Below are 24,186 nucleotides of genomic sequence, written 5' to 3'. Positions count from 1 at the left end.
CATGTTCGCATCGGTTTCTTCCCACCTACCGAACACCTGCCTATAGGTGTGAATGAATGTGTTGTGAATGAGTATGGGATCCTACAAGGAACTGGCGTCCAATCTGGGGTTAATTCTCTCACCTGGCACCCAGTGTTTCTGGGATAAGCTCAGATCCAATATGACCCTGACCAAGCACTTACTGAAAATGAATGAATGAGTCCCTATAGGCAGCACACAGAATGAGATGATCACTTTATCCTTCGTTTGCTTGGCTGTGGTCTCTCAGTTATTGGGAGGAAAAAAACAGATACTTTTGTTTTTATACATCAATACAGTGTGTATGTGTGTTACGTGTCATGTTGCAGACAAAGAAGAAAGCATGTCAAGGTTTTAACTCTCTCTCTCTCTCTCTCTCTCTCTCTCTCACACACACACACACACACACACACACACACACACACACACACACACACACACACACATATACTCTCTTTTGTCCCAAATAGTGGTCCCAGTTTTTGTTTAGGCCTGTGAAATCCATGTCTCTACTTTAAAACATGCTTAAAAGGACCCTCTATGAGTCAAAAAGCACCCTTTGGCAAAGGCCACGCTAATTCAGACTAACCTCAGACTTGCTTTTTGAAAGTGCAGTCCATTAAAATCTTTTACGTAATAGTTCATGGCAAAAAGTCACACAAATGCTTTCTAAAAATATCGCATAAGCCCTAGTCATGGTATCAGTTTCTCTGCAATAAAATGTCTTCTCTGTGATAAAACACACAGAGGATGTCTGGACATCTTCAACACGAGCTTCTTGCGGGTTTCCTTTTTCCAGATGTTTCTCAGTATGATCAAATTATTCTATCAATCTGTCATTGTATATCAGAGGTGCCAATATTTACAGTTTAGCCATAGCATTGAAAGGTTTTTAATCCATTGCTAGGATGAGCTGGGAGACGGATGAAATGTCTGGCCTGTCTATCTATCTATCTATCTATCTATCTATCTATCTATCTATCTATCTATCTATCTATCTATCTATCTATCTATCTATCTATCTATCTATCTATCTATCTATCTATCTATCTATCTTTCTTTCTTTCTTTCTTTCTTTCTTTCTTTCTTTGGGGCACTTGCATATATGTAGCTGATTTTGACAAAAGTCAATGGTCACGTTCAGATGAGTCATTAAACGACAGTGTGAGTTTGACGCACTAGGCTGTATACAACAGCTGGCAACATCTGGAAATATAGCGAAGTCTTGAGAGCTGTGTCCTATAAGAGATAAGAGATCATTATAGGACCTCACATGGTCAAAGTGTGGACTTAGAAGAAGATTACATGGAGATGGGATTTTCTCTCTCTCTCTCTCTCTCTCTCTTTTGGCTATACCTTTCTATAACCTGTTAGTTACCTTTGCTTCAGTTCCAGTTTAAAAATTAAGAAGCGAATTTTAGATATCAAAGATGATATCTAAAATTTCAGCTATTTCGTCCAAGGGAAACATTTCTATGATGCCCGTGTTCATGAATCGTGTTCTTTTACTGAATGTTTGCTAACTTTGTAAACTCTGATTGTGACACATTTCATTTTCAGTGTTCAATTTCAGTGTTAATGATTGTTTAAGGTGCTTTAATAGTTCATTAAAGTAGTAATAACAGCAGTGCAGTACTCCATATAGCATTATAATTCAGTAATTAAGCAATATTTATGTAATTCATGTTTATAATTGATGAAGGAATGAGTAATATTTCATTGGCGCTCGAGGAGGCATTATTAAAATTTGTGAGTGATTTATGAATATGGGTTTATATATAAGTGTTAATATTCTTTTGTAGATCAAGTCAAATTCGTGCTTTGCGTATATTTATATTAGATTAGATTAAATTCAATTAGATGAGCTTATAACCTTTATTTCGGTAAATATTTCATGAAGCTGTAGGTGTGTGTGTGTGTGTGTGTGTGTGTGTGTGTGTGTGTGTGTGTGTGTGTGTGTGAGAGAGAGAGAGAGATGGCAGGAGCTTTGCTGTGCTTCCTTCATTCCTTTCTCTGCCATCTTAATTCTCAGTCCATATTCATATCTGTTATAGATATTTTTTTATACTCTGATTAATCATCTGATTAGTCACTCCTCCCCCCACTTACTCACACACACACACACACACACACATACATACATACATACCACCACTGCCATCAGACATGAACACCTATTAATTATCTGCTAATCAGTTGATTACCTGCAAATTGATTACTTAACTGCAAATCTGTTAATTAACTGAAAAATAATGTGTGAAATGAAGCATGTCACACCTCTCAGGACGACAGTTAATAACCCTTTCAAGTCTTTTTCCTATAGTGGCAAAAATGCTGTATATGCACCGATGGTGTCATTTTGCTCAAAACCGAGCTGTAAATCTGACGAATGTTTTTATTAGGCAGCTGGGCCATAGAAGGTTCACGCTGCACGCTGCATGCTGCACGCTACACGCGTGTAAAGAAAAGTGGACAAACGTAGCATGACTTGCTCTGGGCCATAGAACGGCGTTCACGTTGCACGCTGCACACTTCACGCGTGAAGCGAGAAATGAACATGCACACTTTTTTCTAGGCGTGAAGATGGAAATTCCAGTCAATGCATGCGGTCACCGCCGCGCCAGCCAATCAGAACGGGTCTAGGGAGATAACTCTATGCTTTCAGGGGAAAACTTCAGAAAAAATATAATTGAATGGTATAATTGAAAAATAGTTCTTCATCGGGATTGTCAAGCAGATTATAGAATGTTCGGTGAAATTCACCACGGGTTTCTCTCAGAAGGAAGTGTTCTCGGCTCCAAATTCTGTTCCTTTTTCTCTTCCTCTGTCTCAGTAAAAGCAGAATGAGGCAATCGTCGTCATCCGAAGAGTCCATATTGTTGGTTACTCGGTCAAAGTAGAACAGACGCAACACGTGAACATCCAAGCATGAAGTTTAATGGCCCAGGGTCCGGTTCTTCACGTGAACGTGTAGCGTGCAGCATGCAGCGGGCAGCGTGAACCTTCTATGGCCCAGCTGCCTTAGATAAGTGAAAGAAAAAAGAAGCATCATCAGAAAGTGGCACGTTGTTACTGAAAAGCCCATTGTTACAGACATGCTGAGATGTTATTGGTGGTGGAATATATTTTGTGAAATAAATTGAAACAGAACAAATTAAATTTTTGCATTTTTTTTTAAATCAAATGTGGAAGAAGTGAACGTTTCGAATTTACATTTTGGGAAGATTTGTTTGTTTTTGAGCTATAAGGTAGCCATTTTGAATATAAAATTACATTTCATCACAAGTGAGTTTAAAGGGTTAGCAAAAGTTAGCGTTCAATTGTCGGTCTGTTTCCTTGAAATTGTTTTGAAACTGGGGTGGCACGGTGGTGTAGTGGTTAGCACGAACGCCTCACAACAAGAAGGTCCTGGGTTTGAGCCCAGTGGCCGACGAGGGCCTTTCTGTGTGGAGTTTTCATGTTCTCCCCGTGTCCGCGTGGGTTTCCTCCGGGTGCTCCGATTTCCCCCACAGTCCAAAGGCATGCAGGTTAGGTTAACTGGTGACTCTAAATTGACCGTAGGTGTGAATGTGAGTGTGGATGGTTGTTTGTCTTTGTGTGTCAACCCTATGATGATTGGGTGACTTGTCCAGGGTGTACCCCGCCTCTCGCCCATAGTCAGCTGGGATAGGCTCCAGCTTGCCCGCAAGCCTGCACAGGATAAGCAGTTACTGTTGATGGATGGATGGATGGATGGATGGATGGATGGATGGAATCAATTGATTCACAAAGGACAATGAGTATGTAAATTTGAAAAATCATAAAAGGCATAACAGCAGAGGCTGCGCCCATGTAGCTGAATGGAAACTTCCATTCTCAAAGAAGTTGAGATACACAGCTATGGAGGTGAAATCGTGTGTACACACCATCCACCAGGTTACGGTGAGCCAACCATGAGTCAAACATAGAATTTTATGATCGATAGTCAGAGATGTAATCCATTGAGTCCCTGGAGCATCTTTGTTGCTTTAGGTGTTTGTGTTTCTGGTGTTCACAAGGATAGCTCACTCCAACACGACAAAAGGCTTCATATGATATAAATTTTCTGATAATGTTTGGTATTACATTACATTACATTACATTACATTACAGGCATTTCGCAGACGCTCTTATCCAGAGCGAAGTACAATATACCCAGAGCAGCCTGGGGAGCAGTTAGGGGTTAGGTGCCTTGCTCAAGGGCACTTCAGCCGTTCCTGCTTGTCCAGGGAATCAAACTGGCAACCTTTTGATCCCAAGGCTGCTTAATTACATTTGTTGTAATTTGTAATAAGCATTGTTACAGCAATACTTATTCAGAATAATTAAATGAAAATAAGGAACTTCGGGGGGGTTCTTTTTTTTTTATGAAATAAAAGTTGTCCTGTTCAGATAAGGCAGATGACGTGTGATGTGAGAATAAATAATCAAATAAACAAACAAACAAATAAATAAATAAATAGAGACTATGCCTTTCTGTTGCATTATTGCCCCTAGCTGCATGCAACACCATTATAGAGTGATGTTGGAGCCATATCACTCTCTCAGTGCATGTACTGAAGGCTTGTTACAGTTCTGATGCAACTTACGGTCCAGAAAATACAGTATTCTTCATTTCAAGCCATATTAAAAGCTCCTGACGAGCTTCGCTTTTTAAGAACCTGAAGATGAAGTGCTGCCTAACTTGTTCCTTCTTTCTCTGTCTCTTTTGCTCTTTCTCTCACTCTCACTCTTCCTCTGTTTCTCTTTTCCTGGCACTCGTTGGCTGTGCTGTGTCTTTTGAGTTGCCTCACCTTTGCATTGTGTCTTGCTTTGCCCTGGTTGCTTGGGACTGATGGACTGATGCTTGATGACTTTGTCTCCACTGTAGCTCCAGTGTAGGTTGGAGGTGCTTAAAGATGATCGAAGGAGCCATAGGACCTTCAGCTCTCGAGTAACTATCGCCAACCCTCACCAGGCCATATGCAACGCTCACTTGCTGTCTCTCCTGTCCATCTCTTTTAATCTTTCATTAGTGGGGTTTCCATCCACTTGTTTTTTTTTTTTGCAATTGGATTGGTTCATCAGTTTCCTTTGTAATTTGTACAGGGTTAAATGATGATGATGATGATGATGATGACGATGATGATGATGATGTGGCGATAGAAACAGATTGTTTGGTATAAATCATGATATGTGAATATTTTAGGGCCTGATATTGAAATGATGCCCCAATACAGAATTTAAGGAGCTAATGATTCCAATAAACACTGATATGAACTGATGACGTAAAAAGTTAGGTTAAAACGTACATTTTTCATTAAAATAAAAACAGGGATTTAACAGTATGACTGTCAATTTCTCAAACAAAACAGCAACAAACACACAAGCAAGCCACTTCTAAATAAAATTACCATTGTTGGAAGACAGTTTTCCGATCGAACCTTTAAACAGATGCCACTGCTGTTTTATTGGCATGATTAACACTGATGTCAGTGATACATCGGTGGAACCTTAATTTGCTCATTTATCAAGTTGCTCACTTATCAAGTCCTTATGTGTTCTGGTCGATCCAGTACTGTTTGTTTATGGGACGCAGTAAAGAGGACAGGACGTAGTTTTGAAAATCCTCTTCAAAATCTTCAGAAGAACAATAGCAATAGAAAAGTAAAACCTTTAGAATTTCTTTCTGTAATTTTGGAAGTGTACTTGAAATTCTCCAAACATGTGGATGGAAACAAACCTATTCCCTTTCTCTGTCCTTCTCTCTTCTCTCAGTGGAGGTCATGCTGTTCAGTTGCTTTCCTAATTTTGTGAGCCACTGTTTTGTTCCCTGACTTATTCTCAGTTATCATGTGTGCATGTATAAACGTTCTATCATCATATAAAGAGAAGTAAGATGATAAGACATGATTTTTGCACTGCTGTGGAGTCACATTGCTACAAAGAGGAAAGTCTTTGCTCTTTATTGATAACATTAAAATATGGACAATAATCAAATCAAGTTGTTTTTTTATATTTATTTATTTAGGTCAGAATTAGTACGTTTAACACATGCTTGCTTGCAAATATTTATTGATCTGATGCCTCTGGCATCTTACTGACCTCCATCGTCCCACCAACACCACACCCTCATCCCCTGAAACGTCTCAGGTTTGGGGGGTTTTTGGCTAAAATCTGGTCTCTGGGCAAGTAAGCCACTGCAATTCCTTGCTTAAATGAATGAAATTGTTACAGTGCAGTTATTCTGATAAGCGTCCGAGTTTTGTGAACTCCAGTGCAAAACAAAATAAGCAACCGTCCTCTGGCATGTTTTGATTGATCAACATCGGGGGTAAGGTAGACAGTGTGTGTATTTCAATTTTTTTCTGATTTTTTTTTTTTTTAAAGAAAGAACTCGACTCAGATCATAAAACAATATTTCACAACAGTTTCCTCCTCATCCTGCTTATATCAGTCATCATCAAACGCACATCGTTAGTCCTTACCGTCTTTTTTTTTGGGGGGGGGGGGGCACCCTCTTTTGCTGTTTCTTTCTTTCACCCTGCCTTCTTTCGCTTCATGGTCTCACTGGCTGTTTTGTGTTTATGCTTTAGTAGTGCTGGTCTCTTCCTGTCCCTATCTCTCTTTTCTCCTTCCTTCTTCCTCTCTCTCTCTCTCTCTCTCTCTCTCTCTGGCTCATATATCTATTCTGTCTCTTTCTTTTATTTCACTTGCTGTAGATAAAGTGTGTCTGCTCTCGCGCTTCTTTCTTCACAGTAGTTTCCTAGAGCTGCCTCACTCCACTCTTCCCTCCTCCTTGTCTCTCGTTCTCTCTCTCCATCTCTCCACATCTTGGTTTTCGGGCTGTCTGGCAGAATCGGTGCCTCATATTAATCTCCAGAAAGGGTTTAGATCACAGCGACAGTGCGTACTGCGTGCACATGCTGTAACTCTTCCCCTTATCTAACCCAAGCCGGCTGTGAGAGGGAAGCTGCACTGCTCTGGGATCGAAATGATGCTGTAGGATTCAGTGCTAGGTCAGATAGAGGGTACCGATTCAACAAGGTTGCGTGTGATTCATTCAGAAAACAAAATAAAACTTTTTTTTTTTTTTTACAAAGAATAATAGATATAAATGGAGATGTTTGACCAATCACAGTGTTTTAAGACATGTTTCATAATGACATACAAATAATGGTTAATTAGTATCATACACTCGCCAGCCACTTTATTAGGAACACCCACACACCTCCTGTTTTGTGCAGTTCTCTAATCAGCCGATCCCTTGACAGCAGCACGATGCATCAAATCATGCAGATACGAATCAAGAGCTTCAGTTAATGTTCACAATGTTCAAACATCAGAACGGGAAAAATTGTGATCTCGAAGTGTGACTTTCTTTCACTGTAGCATGGGTGTTGGTTTGAGCCAGATGGACTGGTTTGAGTATTTCAGAAACTGCTGATCTCCTGGGGTTTTCACACACAACAGTCTCTAGAGTTTACACAGAATGGTGCAAAAAACATTGAGTGAGTGAGGGAGGGAGGGACAGTTCTGTGGGTGGAAACAAATGTCTTGTTGATAACAGAGGTCAGAGGAAAATGGCCAGATTGGTTCGAGCTGCCGGGAAGGATATAGCAGCTCTTTACAACCATGGTGAGCAGAAAAGCATCTCAGCATGCAACAGCAGAAGACCACATTGGGTTCCACTCCTGCGAAGAACAGGAACCTTAGAATCAAGAACACACCAACAGTCTGGACACACCAACTCATTCATAGAGTTTTCTGTATTTTGACTTTCTTGCCTTCTTAATGCATTTGAGATCATCACAGTAAATAGTAAAAAATAAAAATACAGCAAATAGCCCTGTTCCACAACTGTAGTAATCCATATTATGTCAAGAACTGCTCAACTACATAAAGAGAAACGACATCCATCATTACTTTAAGACGTGAAGTGTCTTTTAATTAATACAAATAAAGAAAAAACATTGAATTAAAAGGTGTGTCTAAACTTTTGACTGGTACTGTACGTACACTCACTGGCCATTTTAATAGGAACCTGTTCTTGATTCTAAGCTTCCTGTTCTTGGCTGCAGGAGTGGAACCGAATGTGGTCTTCTGCTGTTGCATGCTGAGATGCTTTCCTGCTCACCACAGTCGTAAAGAGTTGCTTTGAGTTACTATATCCTTCCTGGCAGCTCCAACCAATCTGGAGTAGGTTTCTAGATAACGTTACCCTTTAGAGCAGGGGTCACCAAACTACGCCCCGCGGGCCAACTCCGGCCCGCCACCCACCCCCCCACCCCCCTTTGACCAGCCCCCCAGCCCCCCACAACTTGAACCAGCCCTATGAGACAATCCCCAAAAGTGGTCATGGCCTATTTTTTTAAAAATTGCTTTTTGGCAAATAACATGTCTGCATCTTGTATTTTGTTGATTTTATCAATTAAAATTGATATTTAGTTATAAAATGAGCTATTCATATTTTCCGAATTTTCATCATATGCTCGCGATCAAGCAGTGACAGGCAGCGCATGCGCAGAGAACTGTCAGTGTTCAGGACAGCAAAATGGCTAGCGGTAAGCGAAAAGTCGACAGAGAGTGCAGAGTTTTTAAACAACAGTGGACCACTGATTATTTTTTCGTTCAGTGTAAGGACCGTGCAGTTTGTCTTGTATGTAAAGAAAGTGTCGGTTTTCAAAGAATATAATCTGTGTCATCACTACGAAACCCGCCACAAAGAGTATGCTAGTTTGCGAGAGCAAACAAGAGAAGACAGGATTCAGAGGATGAAATGCAGACTGGCTGCACAACAGAATGTATTCCTTCGCCAAACCCAGATCAGCCAGGCTGCTGTCCGAGCTAGCTATAAGGTAGCTCACCTACTAGCTACCCATGGAAAGCCGTTTACTGATGGGGACTTTGTTAAAGTATGCATGCTTGCTGTGGCCGAGGAGGTGTGTCCCGACAAGAAGGATGCGCTCAATGCGGTGAGTCTCTCCGCACCTGCTATGACCAGGCGAACTGAAGATTTGGGGGACAACGTGTATGACCAGCTGAATGAGAAAGCGTCAGAATTCGAGTTTTTTGCTTTGGCCATGGATGAGAGCAATGACGTGCAGGACACAGCACAACTGCTGTGATCTATTGCTCATATTATTATAATTTCACTGTTTTTTTAAAGTGTATTTATTTTATAGGCCTATTTATTTGACCTTTATTAAGTGCTGCACACTATTATTAATATTATTAATAATATCAACAGGCCTACCTACAATTTATAATTTTCCACTCACCTTTGCCAGTGTCAATCACCTCAACTAGGCAGATGTTTCTTACCTTGACAGCTTTGATGTTATTTTTATTAGAAAATAAATAAATGGAATATCTGTGGTATTTCAAATTAAAACAAAGTGTGAAGACTCGATTACTACTTTTGCAAACCACTAGTAAAGATAAACAAATATGTGCCAGGAAACAAGTGTTGATATAGTAGTGGGGATATAGTAGTGGGGATGGCTGTGCCAGGCTAGTAATCTCTACTACACAATGAGGCCTGCTGGTGGTCATATTTGTCTGGGTCATACAATTCTATGTTACATAGCTGACCCGACCCCGGCCCCCCATCACAGTCAGGAACGACAATGTGGCCCCCAGAGAAAAAAAGTTTGGTGACCCCTGCTTTAGAGCTAAAGAGCGAGTTGAGAGACTCTCTTAAGCAACGAATGTTGTCTCTGTACGTGGTTCTTTAGAACTCAGTCGTAAGAAGGAGTGTAAAGAGCAACAGGATGAAGAGCGTCTTTGCAGTGCGCGTCTGCGATATAGACATTAGTAGTTGCTAATAGCGATCGTACTGTCATTGCTGAAGGCATTAGTAGTTGCTAAATCCAGTCGATAAGGTCACATGGCATTCGTTTTTAACCAAAATCTAATGAAATGTAAAGTGTTTAAAATAAGATAATATATAGTATCATCTGGAAGCATTACATATATAATGTGGCAATTAATTAATGAAACTATTTTGCGTTTTTGCCAATTTTTTTTTTATTCCAAGCGTGTTTTTAATTAAGTGAACACATGTTCACATGAAAGAATGAGCAAATAATAAGCTAAATAATTAAGTAAATGTGTTCCCCGTGCTCGCTCATTTCACTGTTACCCCCCGATCATGCAGTCAGGATTATTTCAACTCTTATCCACAATGCCAAGTGGGCAATGTTCTCCCTTATAAGTGCACGCAGAGAGAAAGAGAGAGAGAGAGAGGTTTTGATCTGTGTGTAGTGTGTACCTAAGGAGGTTGAATTGACCTCCTTATATATAAATTAACCTCCTTATAGATAGATAGATAGATAGATAGATAGATAGATAGATAGATAGATAGATAGATAGATAGATAGATAGATAGAGTGGCATGCAAAAGTTTGGGCACCCTTGCTGAAAATGTCTGTTACTGTGAATAGTTAAGTGAGCAGAAGATGAACTGATCACCAAAAGGCATAAAGGTAAAGACGACACATTTCTTTTCAGCGTTTTCTGCAAGATTTGTGTATTATTTTTGTTTTGTACAATTGGAGAGGGAAAAAAGAAAAGGAACACCATGCGAAAGTTTGGGCACCCCAATACATTTGAGTTCTCAGGTAACTTTTACCAAGGTTCCAGACCTTAATTAGCTTATTGAGCTGTGGCTTGTTCAAATTCTTCATTAGAAAAGGTCAGATGATGCAGATTTCAAAGCTGTATAAATTCTCTGACTCCTCAAACTTGTCCCTAAAATCAACAGCCATGGGCTCCTCTAAGCAACTCCCTCGCATTCTGAATAATAAAATAATTGATGCTCACAAAGCAGAAGAAGGCTACAAGGACGTAGCAAAGTGTTTTCAGGTAGCTGTTTCCTCAGATTGTAATGTTATTAAGAAATGGCAGTTAACAGAAACAGTGGAGATCAAGGTGAGGTCTGGAAGATGAAGAAAACTTTCTGAAAGAACTGCTCGTTGGATTGCTAGAAAGGCAAATAAAACCCCCTGTTTGACTGCAAAAGACCTTCAGAAAGATTTAGCAGACCCTGGCGTGATGGTGCACTGTTCTACTATGCAGCGACACCCGAACAAATATGACCTTCATGGGAGAGTCATTGGAAGAAAACCTTTCCTGCATCCTAGCCACAAAATTCAGCATCTGAAGTTTACAAATGAACATCCAAATAAGCCTGATGCATTTTGGAAACAAGTCCTGTGGACTGATGAAATCAAAATAGAACGTTTTGGCCACAATGTGCAAAGGTATGTTTGGAGAAAAAAGGGTGCCAAATTCCAGGAAAAGAACACCTCTCCAACTCTGAAGCATGGGTGTGGATCGATCATGCTTTGGGGTTGTGTTACAGCCAGTGGCACAGGGCACATTTCATTGGTTGAGGGAAGCATGGATTCGAATAAATACCAGCAAATTCTGGAAGCAAACATCACACCATCTGTAAAAAAGTTGAAGTTAAAAAGAGGATGTGTCCTACAGTAAGACGATGATCCAAAACACACCTCAAAATCTACAATGGAATACCTCAAGAGGCACAAGCTGAAGGTTTTGCCCAGGCCCTCACAGTCCCCTGACCTAAATATCATTGAAAATCTGTGGATAGATCTCAAAAGAGCAGTGCATGCAAGACAGCCCAAGAAACTTGTAGAACTGGAAGCCTTTTGCAAGGACGAATGTGTGAAAATCCCCCAGGTAAGAACTGAAAGATTATTAGCTGGCTACAAAAAGTGTTTACAAGCTGTGATACTTGCCAAAGGGGGTGTTACTAGATACTAACCATGCAGGGTGCCCAAACTTTTTGCTTCGGGCCTTTTCCTTTTTTGTCATTTTGAAAATGTAAAAGATGAAAATAAAAAATTGTTTTTGCTTAAAATATAAAGGGAATGAGTCATCTTTAACTTTATGCCTTTTGGAGATCATTTCATCTTCAACTTGCTTAACTGTTCACAGTAACAACAATTTTGACCAGGGGTGCCCAAACTTTTGCATACCACTGTAGATATATATAGATATAGTCAAGCTGGAAAGTCTGCTCACCCCTTTCACCTTCTCCATGTTTTATTACGTTACAGACTTATTCTACAATAGACTGAGTTCATTTTTGTCACAAAATTCTACACAAAATAGCCCATAATGACAAAGTGAAAGCAGATTTTTAGAAAATATGCAATTTTATTTTACTGTGACAAATAGGTTATTTAGGGGTTACATATCTGTACATGCCCTTAGCCTAATACTTGGTTGATGCACCTTTGGCAGCAATTACAGCTTCAAGGCATCTTGGGAAAGAAGCTACGAGCTTAGCACACTTGTTTCTGGACATTTTTGCCCATTCCTCTTGGCATAACCTTGCAAGCTCCGTCAGGTTGGATGGGGAGCATTGGGACACAGCCATTTTCAGCTCCTTCCACAGACGTTCAATTGGATTCAGGTTTGGGCTCTGGCTGGGCTACTCAAAGACATTCACAGACTTCCTCCAAAACCACTCCTTTGTTCTCTTGGCTGTGTGCTTCGGGTCATTGTCATGTTGGAAGGTAAACCTTCGCCCCAGTCTGAGGTCCAGAGCGCTCTGGAGCAGGTTTTCTTCAAGGGTCTCGATGTACTTAGCTACATTCATCTTTCCCTCTATGAGGACTAGTCACCCCATTCCCGTTGCTGAAAAACATCCCCACATCATGATGCTGCCACCGCCATGCTTCACTGTAGGGATGGCATTACCCAGGTGATAACTGGTGCCTGGTTTCCTCCAGATGTGACGCTTGGTATTCAGGCCAAAAAGTTCAATTTTGGTTTCATCAGACCAGAGAATCTTGTTTCTCATGGTTTGAGACTCCTCTAGGGGCCTTTTGGCAAACTCCAAGTGGGCTGTCATGTGCCTTTTACTAAGGAGTGGCTTCCGTCTGGCCACTCAATCATAAAGGCCTGATTTGTGGAGTGCTGCCTAGATGGTTGTTCTTCTGAAACATTCTCCCATTTCCACAAGGTGGAGCTCTGTCAGAGTGACCCTCGGGTTCCTGCTCACCTCCCTGGCCAAGGCCCGTCTTCCCCAGTTGCTCAGTTTGGCTGGGCAGCCAGGTCTAGGAAGATTCTTGGTGGTTCCAAACTTCTTCCATTTATGAATGATGGTGGCCACTGTGCTCTTTGGGACCTGTAAAGCTGCAGCAACTTTTCTGTACACTTCTCCAGATCTCTGCCTTGACACAATCCTGTTTCTGAAGTCTGCAGATAATTCCTTTGACCCCATGGCTTGGAGTTTGCTCTGACATGTACTGTCAACTGTGGGACCTTATATAGGCAGGTGTTGGCAATCCCCAATCATGTCCAATCAATTGAATTTACCACAGGTGGACTGCAATTAAGTTGTAGAAACATCTTAAGCAGCATCAGTGGAAACAAAATGCACCTCAGCTCACTTTTGGGTGTCATATCAAAGGGTGTGCACACTTGTGTACATAGGATATTTTACATTTTGATTTTTAATAAATTAGCACAAATGTCTAAAAACCTGCTTTCACTGTCATTATGGGCGATTTTGTGTAGAATTTTGTGACAAAAAATGAATTCAATCTATTGTAGAATAAGTCTGTAATGTAATAAAATGTGGAGAAGGTGAAAGGGGTGTGCAGACTTTCCGGCTTGACTGTGTGTGTGTGTGTGTGTGTGTGTGTGTGTGTGTGTGTGTGTGTGTGTGTGTGTGTGTAAAAGGAGGTCAATTCAACCTCCTTTGGTACACACTACACACAGATCAAAACCTCTCTCTCTCTGGTGGGGTTTACATTAGACCGTATCAGCGGATCATCAGATTAACGTTTTTAAAACGATTCGCGTGCACACAGCAACGCCAATACACGGATACGCTCGGCTCCGCGGGCATCCTGCGCTCCAAATCACTCCGCCCTGAACAGCGAGTGCCCTCTGGAGGGTGCGCACTCCGGCCCTGCGCAGCTCACAGAACGCGCGAGTGAAGCGCACAAGCAGTGATTCGGGACTGAGCCGCTGTGTGTGTGATCTCAGTGCATATCGGGCATGCGCGTCACTTACCACTTGCAAGTGGAAGGATGGCAAGCCTAAAGACAATCATAACTACACAATGGGCAGTATTTGCATCAGTATTTGCAGTATTTTCATACTTTTATACTCTTTAATGAAAGGTGATACAAGGCGGAAGTCCGCGCCGTTTTTCAGCAGTCGCGTCACATGACCAATGCCAGCGAATCAGGAAGGTGGATGTCACAGTGACGTTGTCCAATGATGACGCCAGTTAGAGCTCAGCACAGCGTATCCGCGTATTCTCAATGTTTACACAGCACCGGACCAGACACGATCTGGATTGAATACGTGGACCCTGGCGGATTCCCGTTTCCCAGCGTTTCCCGGCGTTTCCAGGCGTTTTAATGTAAACGGACAGTGCATCTGCGAAGAAAACGAGACAGATACGGTCTAATGTAAACTTGGCCTCTGTCTCTCTCTCGCACACACGCACACACTGTTAACGGTGCAAAAATGTGTCTCATTTATGACACTAAATTAATCACTCGCCTAGTCTTAAATTTGATTAAAATGTTGTGATATCAATGTGACATTACGATATCCATACATAATTCCATAACATATTGAAATATATTCAGTGTGTTTTGCGTATATTTATTTCATAATTAGCTCGATGTCCTTGCAATGTACAAGAAAAATAATTTAACACCATCAGCAGATTCAGCACCAGTTTCCCTCGTTGACCTGTGAGAGTCCCTCGGCGGTGCATGTGCATTGTGTATTCGGCTGTGAGCGAGTCGCTCTTTGTTTTGAACGAGTGGTCTGGGTCTGTCGTAAATTCCGAGCAAACTAAAGGACGACTTGGGCTACAATATTATTTGGGAAAACCACGTAAGCTTGACGATGGATCTTAACCCTTTGGTGACTGACCCCTTGAAAATCATTCCTCCAGGAACGATGACGTTTCAGTTGTCAAGACAACGGAAAAACTAAAATACAAGAGCATTTTGTTTTGTGCACAAGAGCATTGTGACGTATCTTTCTGTTTTGTATTTTAGTTTTTCCGTTGTCTTGACAACTGAAACGTCATCGTTCCTGGAGGAACGATTTTCAAGGGGTCAGTCACCAAAGGGTAATTTAAGACTCTCTTGGCCTTAAGAGGCTTTCAGGAAACCCACCCCTGTCCATTTCCCTCTGACCTCTCTAATCAATAAGGCATTTGTTTCCACCCATAGAACTGTTGCTCACTCACTCAATGTCTTTTTTGTTTTTCGCACCATTCTGTGTAAACTCTAGAGACTGTTGTCTGTGAAAACCCCAGGAGATCAGCCATTTCTGAAATACTCAAACCAGTCCATCTGGCTCAAACCAACACCCATGCTACAGTGAAAGAAAGCCACACTTCAAGATCACAATTTTTCCCATTCTGATGTTCAAACACTGTGAACATTAACTGAAGCTCTTGATTCGTATCTGCATGACTTGATGCATCGTGCTGCTGTGAAGGGATCGGCTGATTAGAGAACTGCACAAAATAGGTGGTGTATGGATGTTCCTAATAAAGTGGCTGGCGAGTGGAAATTAGGGTGGAAAAAAATAGATGCTAATAGCTTAAATATGAAGCTAAAAGAGTGATTACTTCTTAATTTCAAGACAGAAGTATAGAGCCAAAATGAAAACATGCTATCGATTCTATAAAGTTTCTCGATAATGTCGGATTGAGCTTCAGAGTTTATGGTCAGATCCACAGGAAGCAGTTCAGCTCTTTTTCAAGAAGAGCATGTTGATGTCAAAGGAAGTCGCTAGCTTGTTTGCGAATGATGCGTGTTAGTGTAGTATGCTTATCAGCAGCTGGAGCTAATGAACCACTAGTGAGATCGAGTCTGAGCTGCTTGTCGGTCTGATTTAAATGTTTCCTTTTGCTCATTGCTTCATTGTGCAGTAAATCTTGGCTCCATCTTCGTTTCCAAGCCACAAACCTGGATGACATCGATTCGGCTCCATGGTGTGACATGACATTATGACATTTCCATTTTTCTTCACAGTGTAGCCAACATGTTACTGAGTATTGTCATCCAAGGCATGCTGTGTTCAAACTAACAGCATCTGTCTATTGCTTTCTCTCTTTCTCTGTTTTTCTCCAGGTGCAGTCACGATGCAGCAGCAAAGAAAATATTTTACGGGCGAGTAAGTCACTCATGCGAGTGTGTATGTCAGTGGGTTGAATGTGTGACTTACACCAGGTTTAATCGGGCTGATTTTGGGGTTAATTCGCCCCTTCTATCAGTCACAAGAAGTGTCCAGATTCATAGTATGGTACTGTATACATCACTAATATATAATTTAAAAGTTTATCGATAAATTTTTGCCATATGAATCTGAACTGCGTTTCATTTGAATAACAAGCACGGTACACAGAAAAGTCGTAATCCTTTTGTTCAAACCAGAGGTGGACAGTAATGAAGTACATTTACTTGAGTACTATACTTAAAGTGGCATTCCACCATTGGATGTATTTTTTTGGCATAAAATACAATATATTTTATGACAACATGACTAGACAGAGAAATCCTTTAGCTTCAAAATGATATATCAAACATAATTTTTTGACAACGACAAGTATATTAATTTTGCGACCAAAGTCACCTACCCTTTTAATTTCCGCGCGGTAGTGAAACGTGATGTCATCGGCAGGTTCCCCTTCTTGTGTACCACGTGTCGGTCTATTTTTAGACCAGGAAACCCCCAAAGTGAGAGAGTCATTTCTCCTCGTATATGGGGGCCAAAAAAATTGCGAAAAATTTTGAGTTAATCTTTCAGTTAGCTAGATTTATTGGTATTAGCTAGATTTATTGGTATTATTTTTATCGCGTTCTATCCGCCATTGCTGATAATCTGTGCCACATCACACGTCACGTGGCACACAAGAAGGGGAACCTGCCGATGACATCATGCACGGAAATTAAAAGGGTAGGTGACTTTGGTCGCAAAATTAATATACTTGTCATTGTCAAAAAATTATGTTTGATATATCATTTTGAAGCTAAAAGATTTCTCTATCTAGTGATACCATTTATATATGTTGTCAAAATATATTGTATTTTATGCCAAAGAATACATCCAATCATGGAATGGCACTTTAAGTACACTTTTTGAGTATCTGTACTTTACTTGAGTATTATTATTTTTTTAAACTTATGACTTTAACTTCACTACATTTGAAAGACAAATATCGTACTTTTCACTCCACTACATTTCTATCAATGTCCTCGTTACTCGTTACTATGAAGCAGCTTTGAAAGTGGATGCTTTTTTCTTTTCTTGTCTAAAACGTGATTGGTTTTTCGCAGGTGACACTGAGACAGCCGATCAGTAATCACTAGGGTCACGTCACGTCCATAGACTGTATAAAATCAAGTTCAATGATTTTTTAGCAGCGTTATTTAACATGATCAGTTAATGACAGAATGGAAGGAGGCGGTTCTTCTGGAGAATGCATGCCCCCATGGCCCATGAACCCATGTTTCAGTTTTCTGAAAGGATTAAAGATTCATTTCGTGTTAAATGTTTGCTTTGTTTGCCGAAAATGAACCACATTACGGCCTACAAAAACTCACCGTCCAACCTGCGGAAGCATATTGAAGTATATAAACATTTTATTCCAAGAGAAAGCTTGCAATAAAGTTGTCTGTGCTTTTAGAGCTAGCGATAACGTTGCAATAGCTATGCAGTCTGGTTAGTCAAATGACTTTCTATGGATTTGCCCGCCAAGTTACCATAGCCTTGTCCACGGCTAACGTTAACACATAGCTAGTTAACTTGGACACTGTTAGTTAGCATGTAAAAATAAACAGAGTTACGCTAACATGAATAACGTTAACTTATCTGAAGTCCTTTCAGAAATGTTTTAGCATAATCTTACCAAATAAACACAATGTAGAAATCTTTCTTTTCTAGAAACGTTAGCGACCCAATGTGATTCAGAGTTTGAAAAGAGTTTGCTAGCATGTCAGGAGCTTCATTGACTAGATAGCTTAACGTTAAACCACTACAATGTCATAGCATGCGTTCATTTTGTGAATTCACATTTCTGTCTTTGGTAATGTTAACATTGTAGCTTTTGCGACCTTGTATAATTACTATAGCTACTACGTATTTTTTACCAGTAGACAAAGAGAAAAACTAGCAAGTATCTTATTGATGATTCTGACACTGCCAGAGCTGTATCAGAACATTACCATGCTGCTTTGTGGACAATGGATCTTTTTTGTCAATTCAGTTGTTTCATTTTGTAACGCTCTACCAGGCGTTTATTCTACAGGTTCTACAAGCTAGTCAGTAAATCCAGTAGGTGCTTCAGAGGCATTAGGTTTTGTAAGCGCTGTGGCAGTAATTCAACAATGTGTTGACAGAAAATGTACTTTTAATACTTAAGTATTTTTAAAAGCAAGTACTTCAGTACTTTAACTTAAGTAAAAACTTGACTGGACAACTTTCACTTGTGTCGGAGTAACATTTGACCAGTGGGATCTGTACTTTGACTTCAGTAATGAAGTTGGGTACTTTGTCCACCTCTGGTTCAAACCAAAAAACATTTTTGCCATCTGTCCTTTTGTGTAATTTGTACTTTGATTAGACAATGTGTGGCTCAATCTATCAACTTTCACTTTCTCCTGCAAACATATTTTCGCAGAAAAATAATGATAGCAAAAATAATCCACTTTGTTCACATTTATTACACCTGCGACTGGAAACGTCAACAAAATGGGCTAGAATTGCTGGGTTTCACATGATGTCACATCTGCCTCGTTAGTTATTCAAAACTTTAGCTGGTGGTCTACCAAAGCTCAGTTGACAAAGCGTTTGTACGGAGAAGGTGCATTGCTCGCATGAAAAATGCCTTACGCTTGCGTTGTTTTAGGTTGTTTGAATCGATCAAATCGTGAAACTGATAAAAGTTTCTTCAGGGTTCCCCGTGAACTAATAAAAAAGGGTGAACAAACACAGGATTTCACAAAAAGACGTCGAGAAAGGTGGCTTCTGAACCTTAGTGAAATCGAAGGGAGCCGAGTCGAAACATGCTCGAGTTTGCAGTGATCACTTGGTGAAAGGTTTGTATCCCTCTCAGCTCTGTCCTGAGTGTTTTCCAAGTACTTTTCTTGCTGTGTTGTTATTTTACGGGACTTTTTTTTAGTCACAAAGCACTAAAGTCCCCAGCTGTTTCTTTGTTTACTCCTCACTCCTCACAAAGTCCATATGCATGAAGGTCGTGACAAAATTCTTCCCCAGCCATACAGTTACAATGCGCCGTGATCACTTCTCCGTCTTGTTTAACTAAGATCCAGGTCTTTAAAGGGGTTCCTGATGATCTCTGTGAATGATTTACCTGAGAGATAGGAGCCAACACAAGTGAGAACCAAGCCAACTGTTGTTTGATTACACTTCAACTTTCAGCGCTTCGTTGTAAAGACGTGAATGAAAAGCTGAAAAAAACATACTTACACGGGCAAAAACAATACAGGGTTCATTCGGCAGCGACTTGATACCGAGGTCCTTTACCCAGCCACATACAAAAAAAGCTGTAAGTCTCTGTACTCTTCCACACTTACATCTGTTTTGCGGTGTAGAAGGACATCTGCAACACCAGATAGTTCAAGATGTCGGGGAACTCGACTGAAGGGTAGTTTTCGAGATCGTATGACAAGTCCTTCTTTCCCAGACTGTAGGGGTCGATTCCATTGCACATAGCAATCTTCTGAATATATCTAAAGCCAGCAGTGGATTCTAGATTATGAGCGTACGCTGATAAGTTATCGCTAGTTGTTTGTTTCAACCACCAGCTATTTCACTTCCGGTTAAACCACTAAGAAAAGTCACATGACTGAAACCCAGCAATAGATCAACCCACTGGAGCTCAAAACTAGGGGGGCATATCACACAAAGCAGTCATATGACATGACTGTTGCTGCTTGGCTGCATGAACCTACAGCACTGGGTTCGTTACAATTAGCCCAAAGCCTCACTTCATTTCATTAAGTATAGGTTTTTTATACAACCGCTAGTGGTGCTGTTACACTTGGTTTTTAAAAAATCACAAATAATAATCCTCTTTAAAATGTTTATTAACAGCAGATAAGATGATGTTGATGCCCAAAATATGAAATCTTATATTGATTTTCTTCTACCTTTGAAAGACAGGAGGGTTTAGCCCACTGAGCTCTATATAAAATCTGGAGAGCTCAGAGCCTGTTCCCCGCTGTAGAGACGAGTGATGCTATCTGGCTGCCATCTTACCACTCACATCGCGTGTATCCGATCAAACTTGCCCCAAGAGAAGTATCCCCTGACATTTTCCCCCCTCTCATTACCTCCTCTTATTTGCTCCACTTTACCCGCATTCGTTCCATAACTTTATCGCGCTCCCCTTCACTGTTATTGTTTTTTTTTCCTTTTCCAGTTCAGTCTCTGATCATTCTTTTCAGCAGCTCTTTTATGGCTATAATTATTTCAACTTAGATTATTTCAGTTTTTCTCTTATACAGTGTATCTTTCTCTTTGATATAGCTCTTCTATCTATCTATCTATCTATCTATCTATCTATCTATCTATCTATCTATCTATCTATCTATCTATCTATCTATCTATCTATCTATCTATCTATCTATCTATCTATCTATATCTTTTATACCAACACAAAGGCTGTACAATACTTCCTTTCTGTTCAGGACAGTTGTTGAAACAGGATTATTTTCTCGTTATTTGCCATTTTCCGGCACGGTGGTGTAGTGGTTAGCACTGTTGCCTCACAGCAAGAAGGTCCTGGGTTCAAGCACAGCGGCCGGTGAGGGCCTTTCTGTGCGGAGTTTGCATGTTCTCCCCGTGTCTGCATGGGTTTCCTCCGGGTGCTCTGGTTTCCCCCAAAGTCCAAAGACATGCAGGTTAGGCTAACTGATGGCTCTAAATTGACTGTAGGTGTGAATGATTGTTTGTCTCTATGTGTCAGCCCTGTGATGACCTGGCGACTTGTCCAGGGTGTACCCCGCCTCTCGCCCATAGTCAGCTGGGATAGGCTCCAGCTTGCCTGCGACCCTGTAGTGGCTACAGATGATGGATGGATGGATTTGCCATTTTCATTTCATTCTCACAGTCATGTCTTAACAGTATTTATTGTTCATATTGGTCGCAAGCTGCATGAATATTGTGACAGTGAATGACATGACCAATAAATACTGTTAAGACATGACTGTGAGAATGAAGTGAAAATGGCAAATAACATGAGAAAATAATCCTGTTTTAATAACTGTCCTGAACAGAAAGGAAGTATTGTACAGCCTTTGTTTCGGTATAATAGATAGATGGATGGATGGATGGATGGATGGATGGATGGATGGATGGAAGGAAGGAAGGAAGGAAGGAAGGAAGGAAGGAAGGAAGGAAGGAAGGAAGGAGAACTATAGCCTGGCTAACGCGACTTCAAAGCTCTCTGAGCATTTGGTCTGGCCAAGCTATTAAGCCAAACCGTTTCCCAGAGCCCGTGGTTGACCCGCCTCCCTGAAATGCCTCAGTTTGCTACTGGTCGAAGCCAGAAAAGGCTGTGACGAAGCTTAAACCAATCACATCACTCTTTCCTCTGACGTATGTGACGCGACGGAAACTGCTTGAGTAACAGGAAGAAGAAGGAGGAGCTGAAGAGGAAGAGGACGATAATAACACGAGCAGAAATGGAGAGAAACTACTTTTGTCGAACATGTAAAGTTAACATGCGAGTGGCGGGTGTATATTCGCATTGTAGTGTCTTATTTGAAAGAAGGACAAAGCCGCAGTCTATGGCTTCCGGTCGCAGTTCTACTACGTCACTGCCTTGAACACGCCTCTACCCAGGGCCGTTGGAGATGCTCAAAGTTGATTGGTTCCCGATTTTTCGGGAGCTTGGAAATGCTGTAGATAGCCTGCCTGGCCAGACTAAGCTCGGAACAGGCCCTCGTGTTGCGTCACGCTTAGGATGGGCGGGCCCAGGCTAGGAGAACTATATGAAAGAGAACGATACACTGTATAAGAGGAAAAACTGAAATAATCTCCGTAAAAATAATTATAGTCGTAAAAGAGCCATTCAAAAAAAAAAAGATCAGAGACTGAACTGGAAAAGGAAAAAAAAACATTAGCAGTGAAGGGGCACGCTATAAAGATATGTAAGGAATGTGGGCAAAGTTGAAAAAATAAGAGGAGGTAATGAAAGGGAAAAAAGTCAGGAGATACTTTTCTTGGGGCAAGTTTGATCGGACACGACGGTTTAACCACATAAGCCAAATCCACGTGATGTGAGTGGTAAATTGGCGGCCAGACGGCTTCACTCTGACAAGCCTATGAGCTCTCCAGATTGTGTGTGTGTTTATGTATTAGTGTATGTATTATCATATATGTGTGCAGGTCACAGTGCAGTGGACATCACTAAGGTGGCACGGAGACACCGTATGTCCCCTTTCCCCCTCACCTCCATGGATAAAGCCTTCATCACTGTGCTGGAGATGACGCCAGTTCTGGGCACTGAGATTATCAACTACAGAGGTCAGCATACACACATACCCACATTACTGTTACACACGTGGGCACTGGTAGCTCAGTTCTTCACTAGTGGCCAGAAGGTTATGAGTTCCAACCCTGTTAGTTAGTGTTGAGCTTTTAACCCACAACCTTTCAGCTGCACCCTTGTTTTGGTGGCTGCGACATAACAGTAACATACTGCAATTAAACTAATAGAAAACCGTAACATATAATTTCTTCCGTCTGAAAAAATATGGTTTGTGTGTGCTGGTCTGGGAAAACTCTTCGCCTGGTGAAATTCTGGCATTTACTCCAAGATCAGTTTCTGAAAACTAAAGGGTTTTCCTTCACTAAAATTGAGGAAAGTAGCACATATGTCAACCATAAGTTAAAGAATGTTAAAGTATGTTTATCTCCAGTGAAAGGGGAGAAAGTTTTATATGAAGCATCCATTTCATTTTTGAATATTCTTAATATAATAAACTTTCAGTAAATGTTTTATCCTGGTCAGGATCACAGTGGATCTGACTGATGTTATTCCTGATGTCCCTCATATGTAGCAGGCGCTGCATGTTTAATCACAATGTAATCTGTTTTATAGAAAAAAGTGTAGACGTTTAATGAGAATCATTATTTTCAATCATAATATTTTCAGCGTCTATAATAGTGCTGATGTTTTCGAGACAGAGCTTTATGAGCACTTTCCTTTGGTCTGATAATCAGGTGACAGCGCAGGAGCTTTGTGGACAATTAGTTGATGTCTTATTACAAAGTGAAATGTATTAGGTATCGGTCTGATTTACTCCAGTTAGCCCAAAATCTGTCCTTGTACAGCATGATGTTTGCAGGTAGACAGCCAAGGTAATGTTAGAAAGTTTTTAAAAATATTTTTTATCTTTTTTTTGGCTGTTTTCCAGAATTCTGCCCTAGCGAAGGTTTTCCCAGAGCACTATACATATGCTTCTTGCAGTTATTGTATCGTCAGTGTTATGTATAGACAGTACATTTTTAACAAAACACATTTCACCTTTCTTTTTCTTTTTTTTGGAGAAAGCTGTTGGATCATTGTCTTACACTTTGGGCTTAATCTCTAAACGCCTACACACACTAGCAGAGAAAAGAGACAGCCTCAGCTATATTTAGTCTCTCTCTCTCTATCCCCCCCCCCCTCTCTCTCTCTCTCTCTCTCTCTCTATCTATCTATCTATCTATCTATCTGCCCTCTCTCATCCCCCTTTTCTCTATCTATCTATCTATCTATCTATCTATCTATCTATCTATCTATCTATCTATCTATCTATCTATCTATCTCTGTCCCCCTCTCTATCTATCCCTCTCTCTATCCTCCCTCTCTCTACCCCTCTATCTCTATCCCTCTTTCTCTATCCCTCTCTGTCCATCCCTCTGTCTCTTTATCCCTCTCTCAGTCATCTATCTATCTATCTATCTATCTATCTATCTATCTATCTATCTATCTATCTTCCCTCTCTCTCTCCATCCTCCTTTCTCTCTCTCTATCCCCCTCCCTCTCTCTGTCATCCCTCTTTCTCTATCCCTCTCTGTCATCCCTCTCTCTCTATCCCTCTCTCTCTCCATCCCTGTCTATCCCTCTCTCTCAATTCCCCC

At 40.8% G+C, this 24,186-nt stretch overlaps 1 protein-coding gene across 2 annotated transcripts in view; it reads left to right on the top strand.

The window, feature by feature from the left end:
* The window catches only part of gphnb (gephyrin b), a 412,308-nt gene that overhangs the window by 354,118 nt on the left and 34,004 nt on the right, over nucleotides 1-24,186 (top strand). For both annotated transcript variants that reach the window (XM_060916134.1, XM_060916133.1), the window contains 2 exons: nucleotides 16,164-16,206; nucleotides 22,447-22,584. In XM_060916134.1, coding sequence (XP_060772117.1) covers nucleotides 16,164-16,206; nucleotides 22,447-22,584 — 181 coding nt within the window. The remainder of the gene's footprint in view (nucleotides 1-16,163; nucleotides 16,207-22,446; nucleotides 22,585-24,186) is intronic.

The sequence above is a fragment of the Neoarius graeffei genome, chromosome 3 (assembly GCF_027579695.1).
Source record: "Neoarius graeffei isolate fNeoGra1 chromosome 3, fNeoGra1.pri, whole genome shotgun sequence".
In the NCBI taxonomy this organism is placed as follows: domain Eukaryota; kingdom Metazoa; phylum Chordata; class Actinopteri; order Siluriformes; family Ariidae; genus Neoarius; species Neoarius graeffei.
This window is presented reverse-complemented; position numbering and strand designations above follow the sequence as displayed.